The sequence below is a fragment of the Talpa occidentalis genome, unplaced genomic scaffold (genome assembly GCF_014898055.3).
Source record: "Talpa occidentalis isolate TD23 unplaced genomic scaffold, MPIMG_talOcc4v2.1 talOcc4.2456, whole genome shotgun sequence".
Classification (NCBI taxonomy): Eukaryota; Metazoa; Chordata; class Mammalia; order Eulipotyphla; family Talpidae; genus Talpa; species Talpa occidentalis.
In genome coordinates, this window is record NW_023602581.1 from 1 (window position 1) to 11,746 (window position 11,746).

General features: G+C 36.9%; 1 protein-coding gene across 1 annotated transcript; it reads right to left on the bottom strand.

The window, feature by feature from the left end:
• Positions 1 to 1,692: 1,692 nt before the first annotated feature.
• On the bottom strand, positions 1,693 to 11,149 carry LOC119253946 (coatomer subunit beta-like). The gene is made up of 8 exons (XM_037521169.2): positions 10,880 to 11,149; positions 10,651 to 10,797; positions 9,196 to 9,341; positions 6,973 to 7,069; positions 5,770 to 5,930; positions 4,752 to 4,872; positions 2,023 to 2,250; positions 1,693 to 1,881 (listed from the first exon to the last, which is right to left on the bottom strand). Exons 1-8 carry the CDS (start codon positions 11,111 to 11,113, stop codon positions 1,699 to 1,701), a joined length of 1,317 nt encoding a protein of 438 aa, XP_037377066.1. The 5' UTR covers positions 11,114 to 11,149; the 3' UTR covers positions 1,693 to 1,698.
• Between the last annotated feature and the right edge of the window lie 597 nt (positions 11,150 to 11,746).

Genomic DNA, 11,746 nt, shown 5'->3' on the forward strand with positions numbered 1-11,746 from the left:
AATGGGAGGAAATACCTGTACATCTTACATCTACAAGGAACTTTATCCAGAATATACAGAGAACTCTTGTAACTCAACACACTCATGTAAATACACAAAACAGCTAAAATGAAAAATGAGCCAAGGACAGATTAGATATTTCTCCAAACAAGATCTATATCTAAGAAGCAGATTAAAAGATGCTCGACATCACTAATCATTAGGGAAATAAAAATCAAACTCCTCAGGAAGGCAATTAAAAAAAAACCTGAAAAACCATAACCATAAAATAAGTGTTGGCAAGGATGTGAGAAATTGGAACTCTTATGGCCTGATTGCTGGAATATAAAATGGGTTAAAATGGTACAGCATCTTCAAAATATAAGGCAGAATTACTATATGATTCAGAAATTCCAAAAGAAATGAAAACAGAGACTTGAACACATATTTGTAGATTCACAGTCAAAACAGCATTACACATAACAGCCAAAGGGGAAGCAACCAAAATGACAATTGGCAGATGAGTGGGTAAACAAAATGTGGCATATATTCACAATGGAGTATTACTCAGCCTCAAAAAGGAAGGAAATTCTAACACAGGCTACAACATGGATGAACCTTGAAACATTAAGCTCAATGAAATAAGCCAGTCACAAAAAGGACAAATACTATATGATTCCATTAATATAGGTACCTGAAACAGTCAAAATCATAGAAATAGAAAGTAGAATGGTGGCTGCCAGGGGCTGGGGAGAGGAGAATGGGGAGTTGTTGTTCAATGGGTATGATTTGTTTAATAGATATAAGTATTTAATGGCTATGAGTAATGTTTCTTTTTCAAAATAAAAAAGTTCTAGGGATGCACTGTGACACAATAATGTGAATGCACTAATGCCACTGAACTATATACAAGTAAAAATGGGTAAGATGGTAAATTTTATGGCATGTAAATTTTTTTTTTAAAGATTATTTATTTATTTATACAAGCACTGGGACAGTCAGAAGCGTGGGAGGGTGTGAGAATTCACCAGAGCCAGAGCAGGAACAGAACAAGCAGACTGACGAAATACACTGCTGAGGGGAGCAGTGGGCACGGCAGGAGAGGTCTGCGCGCCATGTGGGACCCTCGCCGGGGGCTGGGGATCGAACCGGCACTGCAAAGGATGCGGGCAACTTTGCAGCCCAGCGCTCAACTGCTGCGCCACCAGGGGAGGCCCTGGCATGTAAATTTTGCCACAATTTTTCAAAACAAATTTAAAGATTTGTAAATTTGTGTATTTGAAAAGGAGAATCATTTTCCTAAAAAAAAATCCTAATGGATCTCAATATGAATACAGAAATGGAGTTGCTGTGTTAAAGTAGCAGGGGACAGGAGAAACTCAGGTCAGAGTCTGGGGAAATAGGCCAGAGCCCTTCCTTTTAAAAGGCAGTCAAACTTGAAGGATCTCCCAGCTCTATGTATTAGTTTATGATTCCAATTCAACTAGAACAAGTTATAAACTCTTCTATGGGATTTACCATGCTATCATATAGAAAGGTAGTTTGTCAGCTTCTGAGTTTCATTTTGTGTTTAATGAATAAATCTATCACTCACAGTGACTTCACAAAACTTATTCTGTATAACTATTTTTCTTTTGAAAAAAGTGGGACCAGCACTTTCTGATTATTACCTTGTTAAGTAGCCAATTTAATTAACTTACCAGTGTATTTGGCATTTTGTTACCTGTTTAGTTTAGATGCTAGGGGATCTGCTGCCTCTTTCCTCTGTGTATTACCCATCGCTGCCAGCAAACTCAGCTGAAACTGATCTTCTTTGCAGTTCATTTCATTCTTAGCAGTTAGTTGCATGAAGGAAATAGGGTCATCAGGCTGTACTGTCACATTCCTCTTTTCAGATTCTTTCTGTGTTGAGAAAGCAATACATATGTTTCTTTTTAATATGGAAAAAAGTTATCTTACAAAAAATACATAGGGCTGAAAAAAAAAATCAAAACTTTTTTAAACCTTCAAAGCACATTTATGGCTTTGTCATATATACCTTACCTTTTGGGATAATTTTTCTTCTTCAAGTTTAGCGGATAACATGTGAGAAAGCGATTGTCTGCATTCCTTATTGAAAATGTCATTCATTAAAGGTGAACATTCTGACAAGACCTTGAGACACAGGGAAATTCGATCTACATCATCATCTGTAATTGGCTTCTTAGGGAGAGAGGATTTTCCCAAATGAAGGATAGTGGCCATGAGCAGCATAGCCTCAGCAACAAAAGACTAGGAAAATAAAGAAATCGGTTATTTATTATGTCATGATTTTCCAATTTATTATAGCATCTAATCCAAGAAATGAATCTAAACTTTCATTTATTTGAGTAAGATTTCAAATCCTTTAGATTTTATCTTCATATCTTTTCACACTAACCCTTAACTCACAAACAGTAACGGCTTTCATCAAAACTCTTTAAGATACCACCATAACAAATGTCAACCACACACAACAGCGCCTCCACAAGGTCGAGAATTAAAAGTTGTACTTTGGACCTCCCTGGTGGTAAGGGGTTAAAGACAGGGCTATCAAGCTGTTAGCTTGGGAACAACCCACATGGTGCAGCAGACTTCTCCTGTCTCCCCAGCTGCTCCTCTCAGCAGTGTACTTCAGTAGATCTGCCTATTCTGCTCCCCACTCTGCCTCTGGTGAATCCTCTCACCCTCTGCACCTCTGATCTACACCCCAGTTCTTGTATGTATAAATAAATAAATCTTTCAAAAAAAAACAAAAAAACAAAACAGTAATGGCTTTTTAGCCACCATTATATTTTTAAAATTCTAATTACAGAAAAGTAAAAGAATGACAGACTTCATCAACTGTTAACATTTTACCATATTTGTTTTCTTATTGTGCATATATGTGTATATATGAAGAAATAATGGCTGAAGGGCCTCCCTGGTGGTGCAAAGGGTTAAGTCTTACCGCAGCCACTGCAGCACGCATTCGATCTCCAGCCAGGGAGGTGACTCAACATGGCACAGCAGACCTTTCCTTTCTTGCCCATTGCTCCCCTCAGCAGTGCATTTCAGTAGATCTGCCTGTTCTGCTCCCCACTCTGTCTCTAGTAAATCCTCTCACTCCCCTCACCTCTGGCCTGCACCCCAGCTCTTGTATGCATAAATAAATAAATCTTTAAAAAAAAAAAAAAGAATAGCTGATTGCCCTGTAACAAGGACTGAACAAATATATAATGGTCCACAGAGTGTACAAAGTAAATTATTGCTCATAAATTAAAATTGGTAAGATAATGCACTTTGCAAATTACCTGGCCCTCTAATCTCTGTGACTCTTTATGATGGAAGTGAAAAAAAAAATTCTTTGAAAATCCCAAATCTAAATTTAATGTATAATTACATGGAGGCTTTACAAAGGAATCAAATGGATTATCACACAGTTAATTAAAAATTATGATTATGATGATTAGGAAGGGTTTAGACTAACACCAGAAAATATCTGTTATAACATTAAATAAGCTACAGTACTGTAAAACACAGAATGATCGTTACTAAGGGAAAAAAGTTTTTAACAGATAAAAACCAACATAAACTCTAGCGAAAGGAAGAATTTCTGTTATTGTATCTGGTAATGTAATTCTAACTTTTAATATTTTAACAAGATTTATACTAGAGTAACCATGAGTAATTTTTTTCCAATAGTTCCTCTTTTACTCAAATATAAACATTCACAATTCTATCAGATTTTTCTTTTTAAATACAGCAAAGTAAAGTATTTTCAGGCAAATGAAAGCTGAGAGAATTCATCACATGCAGACTTCATTATGAGAATGCAGATCTTTGTAAGAATGCAAATTCTTTAGGCAGTAATAAAAGATGGAAAGCTGAACTTGCACAAAGGAATGAAAAGTACAATAGATGGTAAATATAAGACATTTCTCATAAAAATATCTTTAAAAAATTTACAAAGTGTAAACAAAAACATCAGAATATTATTCAGCCTTAAAAAGGAAAGAAATTCTGACACTTTCTATCATATAAATGAACCTTGACGACATTACGCTAAGTCAAATAAACCAGTAATAAAAAGACAAATAGAATGTTCTCATTTTTATGAAGCACCTAGAATAGACAAATTTGTAGAGGAAGAAAGTGGAATGGTAGCTGCCAAGGAGGGTGAATTAGGGCATTACTGTGTATAGGTTCAGCTTGGGATAATGAAAAAGCAACGGAGATGTGGTTTTGTATGTTTAGACAATAATGTAAATGCACTTAATGCCACTGAACTGGACATTTTTATTTATTTATTTATTTAAAGATTTATTTATTTATGGATACAAGAACTGGGGTACAGGCCACAGGATTGTGAGAGGATTCACCAGAGACAGAGTGGGAAACACAACAGGCAGATCTACTGAAATACACTGCTGAGGGGAGCAGAGGGCGAGGCAGGAGAAGTCTGCTACACCATGTGGGTTGCTCCCTGGCCGATGGGGATCGAACTCATGTGGCAGTGGCTTCAAATAGCTTCATAGGTTGTGACTTAACCCCTTGCGCCACCGCGGAGGCCCTGAACTGGACACTTTTAAATGATTAATGATAAATGATAAATTTTATGTTATGTCTATTTTACCATGAAGGAAAAATGCAAAAAAAAAAAAAGCTGTTTCGTGAAAGGAACTTTAGCATTCACTTTTGTGTTCCATTGTTCAGTACATATAGTAGGCACCCAATCTTCATCTGTTGGGTAAATGTAAAATACATTAGCTTACATTTTGCTTTTTCTTTTCCTGAACCAAAGCCACATAGCGCAAGGCAATTTTGGTCAGGGTTGTAGCAAGGGAGGCAGCAACAAAGAAATCTCCATCCAGAAGAAATCCTCTCAGAGGAGGTCTGCAAATAAAAGAAGGAAAATGAAATCCACCAATTTCTTAAGCAGCATGAAGTTTTTATAAAAATGTTTCAAATAAGTCCATTCAACACTCTCACTGTTACTCTTCAATGATACGGACTTCAATTAGCTCTCTCTTTAGCTCTCAGAATGAAAGACAAAGAAAACATGGCTTTAAAACTTATCTCTAAATGATGCAAGAGCCAACTGAATATGGAAGAGAAAATGGTTAAGAGTATAAGTACTACAGTCAATGGCTACATTCAAATCCCAGTTCATCTATTTATTTGTTGTGACACCTTGATAAGTTACAAAACTCGCTAAGCCTCAAATTCCTCTTCAGTAAAATGGGAATTGTAGTACATGTTATTTCAAAGGGCCGTTGTCAGATTGAATGAGACAAACTACTTATTAGCAAATATCACCACAGTAAGCTATCATTAAAAGATGTTTTAAATCATTTAGGCACTATTTTCATCATGCCCACCACAGAAATAGAGAGGAAAATAAGGGGGGAAAATTTTATTCCATTAATTAGAATCAGAAAATCTGCAAAATGTTTCCCAAATGTTAATAGATAACAAAACTAAAATATCATCAAAGCTACCACTATTTAGCATGTTCTATGTGAGTAAAATAATTTAGTTTCAATAGTACAGTTATTTCAGTGAAAACAACTAAAAGGAGCAGAGGAAGGCTCAGATGTGTAGAAAATCAACACAATTCCTGGGGGAATAATTTAAAACATCTTTCTCTTTTCATATACCTTAAATGGCAAAGATTTCCATTTTGTTCAGTAAAGCAAATGAGTAAAGAAAAAAAAAATCAGTTGACTATTCTATACACAGAAATAATAATAAAAGAAGTATATCTGATAGGCTACAGGTGCTGCAAATTACCTTTCTTCCTCTTTCTTGGTGGGTCTAGAACTGCTAAGGGCACTCTGAGTTGCATAGGTACCCATCTCAGTTACCAATTTCTGAACTGGCCCCACAGTTATTTCTTCTTCAGGTTTTAATTCACCAGCTTCTTTCTTTATTTCGGACTCTACAATTGGGATCTAAAAATCAATTGGAAACATCAACTTAGTCAAGAGCCAGCATGATCATATTTAAATAGACAACGTATTTCCCAATGAGATTTTTGGAACTTGAAACTCTGTTTTCAATTTTCTTTCCTTCTCAGAATAATATAGTGGGAAGAAGACAGGATTTGAAATTGAATGCCACTTACCAGTTATATGGTTTGGGGCATGTTAATTAAATGACTTGAGGCTCAACTTCTTAATCTGTTACATGGAAATCTTAATTCTCTTAATACAAGTTACTTAATAGGAAAATGTTTAGGACAGTGCATAACACAAAATAGATGCTAATTCTAATTTCCCTTCCTCCGTTCCTTCCTTGAAATACTAACCTAAAATAGTACTCATCCTTCTAAAATGAAATAAATTTGACTTGTTTGTACAAAATAAGTCCTCGACTACCTATTTTTTTCAAACAATGACTATTATGTATTTATTCCTCAATACCAGCCTATCAGCTAATTTAAGTGCTTCAAGAGCCTTCAATCATCTATTTCATTTTCTTCATTTTATAGAAGAAAAATCTATGTGAAGTCATGATAAGGAACTTATATCAAGGTCCCAGAGTTAATGATCGTCTGAAACAACACTAGAATCTAGGTGTCCTGACAAACACTGTTCTCTCTGTTCTATCCTATGGTCGTTTGGATGAGAAAAAACTATTAGTTTTAATACACAAACACTGTAAATTCAGCCCTGTTTTTTAATATTATTTGCATTCTTCTTTCAGAACACATTGGCTAAAGCAGGGTTTTACAAGTATTTTTCACTTTTTAAAACAGAGAACCTTTATTCAAATAAAATCTTACTAAGGAGGGTAAATAATACAGATAAAAGAATAGGTGTCATGGTTCAAAGCAGGGAAAGGAGATTCCCCTAATTTCCCACAACCTCTAAGGTTTAATTATCAGGGTAGCGAAAATACATTTTTCACTGTTCTTTAGTGCAGATGCTACTAAATAAAAGGCACAAAAATAAATCATCATATAAAAGTAAGATTTACCAAAATAAAACATACCTCCCCCAGAGACCTGCGGACCTCAGTCATCACACTCTGAATATCTTCCTTGGTACTACAGTATTCTCCCAGAATCCACAATGCTCCGCGGTAAATCCTAGAGCAAGAACACCAGTTTTCTAACACATATTTTACCAAAATCCCAAAGCAGAGACTTTTATGAACTTAAACTCATGCAAGAAAACAAGATTCAGCAGTTCTAAGTGAACATGGATGAAAATTTAAGAAAAAATAATATAACAACCTTCTTTGATTCTCTCCAGATATCATAAGGATTAAAAGGGAAGTAAGGGGCCTCCCCAGTGGCGCAGCGGTTGAGCGCTGGGTTGCGAAGCTGCCCGCGGCCTCTGCGGCGCCGGTTCGATCCCCGGCTGCTCCCCGGCCACCGGCGGAGGATCCCACATGGCGTGCAGACCTCTCCTGCCGCCCGCTGCTCCCCTCAGCAGTGTACTTCGGTCCTTCTGCCTGCTCTGCTACCCACTCTGGCTCTGGTGAATTCTCTCACCCTCCCGCGCTTCTGACTGTACCCAGTGCATGTATAAACAAAACAAACAAACAAACAAAATAAATAAATAAAACATGCCTCTATAAAAAAAAATAATAAAAAAGATTCAAAAAAAAAAAAAAAAAAAAAAAAAAAAAAGGGAAGTAAGTATTTTCATTCTTCATTACTAGGAACAACGTAAAACTGGCAAACTCAGTAGTGAATATAAAAAACCAACATGTTTCACAGAAAGTATTAGCTTCCATTCAAAATAAAATTGAGGTAAATTTGGCCTATTTATTACCATAAAAATGTATTACTTTAATGTAGATGGGAATTTATTTTTTAGTTGTAGTCATTAACGACATAATGGACAAGGAGGGAGTGCAAAGGGTCAGTAACAAAAACCCAAACACATAAAGTAAAAAAAGTAACACCTCACTACATTAAAGTGAATAAAGTCTTGGGCTTCCCTGGTGGTACAAGGGGTTGAGTTTCAGCACTATGAAGCTATTGGCAGCTACTTCAGCATGAGTTTGATCCCCTGCCAGGGAGCTGACTCAAATGGCGCAGCAGATCTCTCTGGTTTTGCCTGCTGCTCCCCTCAGCAATGTTGTTTCAGTAGACCTGTATGTTCTGCTCCTCACTCTCTCTGGTGAATCCTCTCACCCCCACCCCGCACCACTGGCCTGCACCCCAGCTCTTGAATGCATAAATAAATAAAATAAATTTTCTTAAAAAAGTGAATAAAGTCTTTAGTCATATTTTTCCTAAGATTTTTATTAAGCTGATTCAGAAAAAATTAATTCTAGAAACTGATGGTGTTGGAGATTATGGCTATCAAAAACAAAACTTTAATATTTTTTTCTCACAAAGGAGGCAAATCTTGCTCAGTTTCATAAACATCAATAATCAATTTTCAGGGCCTCCATGGTGGCACAAGGGGTTAACAAGCACAGATTAGGAAGCTATCTGCAGCCTCTGCAGCACGAGTTTGATCCCTGGCCTGCTAGGGAGCTACCCACATGGTGCAGCAGACCTCTCCTGTCTCACCCTCTGCTCTCCTCAGTAGTGCATTTCGGTCAGTCTGCCTGTTCAGTTCCCCTCTTTGTCACTGGTGAATCCTCTCACCCCCCACACCTCTGGCATGTACCACAGTTCTTGTATACACAAATAAATCTTTAAAAAAATTTTTTTCAGATAATAAAGCAATTTTGTAAAGGTACCCCTTCTTCCCTCCCACCTCTTTCTTTTCTATCTAAGCAGATATTCTACTAGTCTGTTATAGTCTAACCATCAGGTGATTTAAATTCAACAGAATTTGGATGCAATACTTCATTTTCATTAGCAAAGATTATCTGAAAGGAAACACAATGTCAGATTTAAGTTGCATTTTGAATCTTCTCTTCAATAAATACTAAAGGGGGATATAAATAATGATATCCAAACTGTGATACCTTTGAAAAAATACATTCCTTGATTGCTTTGGATTTACAATATTTTAGAGGAAATCAGGATAAAGAAACCTAGCTATGGCACTTCCAGAAAACAAAAATTTTTGCCAACAGACTAGGTTAATCATAGCTGGGGGTGAGGTGATACTTTTTGTCGTACTTAATTTGTCTTGTTTTTGCTTGACTATCTTGACTCATCTCTCCACTATGTTTTTTTAAATCAACTGACCCTTTAAAGATAAAAATTCTTGCTTGACCTTATATTTAAATGTAATTTAAACTTACTTGACAGATTTGATAGCATGAAAGACTTCTAGCATCTTCTCAACAATAAGCATCCTCAGGTTATCAAAGCGTTGAATGGCTTCACGAACAAACTCCAAGACATCAGCAGCTGCTGCTTCATTACTGTCACTGAGAAATTCCATTAACTTAAAAAAAAAAAAAAATTAACAATTATGTAATTTTCAGAAAGAAAATTGTAGTTTAATAAGTAAATTTAATTTACAAAGAATGTTTTTTTTAAAAAAGATTCATATATTTATTTATACAAGCACTGGGTACAGTCAGAAGCACGGGAGGGCGAGAGAATTCACCAGAGCCAGAGGGGAGAGCAGAGCAGGCAGACTGACGAAATACACTGCTGAGGGGAGCAGCGGGCGGCCGGAGAGGTCTGCGTGCCATGTGGGACCCTCACCCAGCATTCGGGGATCGAACTGGCGCTGCAGAGGCTGCGGGCAGCTTCGCAACCCAGCGTTCAACCGCTGCACCACCAGGGAGACCCAATTTACAAAGAATGTTAATTAATAATTTCCAAATCCATAACAAAATGTAAACTAAGAAACCATCAGTAAACAGTTACAATTTCTTTGCTGGTTAATGTGTAACTAAGTTTATTATAAAACTTGCTATAAAGCTGAAGTTGGAAATTCATTACTAAAAATAAAATGGATGTATTATTGATAATGACTAAAATTATTTTAGAGAAAATTCAGAGCTTAAAGATAAAATTTCCAATTACAATAACATGCCTCATTTATCTGATAGTGACAGAAAATAAAATATTCTAGATGTGTGAATTTTTCCTCTAACTGAATCCTTAAACTTATAAGGTGAAACTATCTGAAAGAAATATTTACTTGCCTTACTTTATACACAGTATAATTTCACTTTAGGTAATTTTAACAAATATCACTAGTAATAATAGGTGAGGATATTTTTAGCCACATATTGCGTCAAGCAACAACTATGGTTTTTATTTTTATTTATTTATTTATTTTTTTTTTTAAAAAAAGATTTATTTATTTATTTATACAAGCACTGGGTACAGTCAGAAGTGCGGGAGGGTGAGAGGATTCACCAGAGCCAGAGCAGGGAGCAGAGCAGGCAGGAGGACCGAAGTACACTGCTGAGGGGAGCAGCGGGTGGCAGGAGAGGTCTGCGCGCCATGTGGGACCCTCCTCTGGTGGCCGGGGAGCAGCCGGGGATCGAACCAGCGCTGCCGAGGCTGTGGGCAGCTTTGCAACCCAGCGCTCAACCGCTGCGCCACCGGGGAGGCCCGGTTTTTATTTTTTTGATGAGGATGTAAGAAAAATGTCAGAGACCTTACCTTTCTGAACCTTAGAGTGCACAAACAGACTGAGATTTAGTAATTGCATACCGTCATTTAACTTTTGAATAACAGAATTAAAAAATTTTCTTCTAGAGAATTTCAAAATTAAGGTCATTAGAGTTACATACCACAGGGATAACATTTGCAGCCATATCTGGAAATCGGACAGAGCAAGAATGCAATGTTCGCACAAGGAGTTGTCTGTATTTGTCAGTATCTTCATGCTCAGACACATTATTTGTTTTAATCACCTCCTTCTTTAGGACAATAACCAGCTACAGAACAAAGCAAAATAAGTGAGAATTACAACAAGATTTGCCCGACAGTTTACAAAATGCTACCAGAATGTTGTTTTACCTCTTCAACATTCCTAGAAGAGACAAGATCCAGTGCTAACTGCAGAGTCTTCTTGCGTACTTCTAAATCTGGTGTGCTTAATACTCTCAGGATGTCCATGACTAGATCCTGAAAAATATCCAAAAAGTCCAGAATTAACATCAATATTTCTGGTAAAAAGAAGAAAATTTCAACTGTAGAATGGAATCGTCTATCAGTCACAATTCTTAATTCTTTGATCAATAATAAAATCATTAGTGGTGGAAAAAACAAGTATTTTGGGTCACTTGATGTAATACAATATGAAGTATATAATATCACATAGGGTGCATTTAACTGAAAATGTTTACTCTGAGTCTGTATCAAGTTGTAGATCCAACTTGTAGCTTATAGGAAATATAGAAGCCAAGAAACAAGCTGAATGTGGGCCTCCTCGGTGGCGCAGTGGGTTGAGCACAGTGCTGTGAAGCTGTCTGTAGCCTCTACAGCACAGGTTTGAGATTGTTGGCTGGCCAGGGAGTCACCACAGGGCAGCAGACAGACCTCTCCTGTCTCGGCCGCTGCTCCCCCAGCGCGTATTTCAGATAGTCTGCCTGTTCTGCTCCCACTGTCTCTGGTGAATCCTCTCTCCACCGCCCCCCCCCCCCCCGCACCTTTGGCCTACACCCTAGCTCTTGTATGCATAAATAAATAAATCTTTAACACCACTGCGAAAATCTGAGTCTAGAATTGGATATAACATTAAGGAATTATTAATTTTGCTGAATGTGATGTTATTTTGTCTCTGGAGGAAGAAGTAATATTTTAAAGATGCGTATTTAAAAAAATTGGCAATAATATTTTAAAAGTAGCAAAATTCTATAAATTTCAAGAGTGAACTCCTGCAAA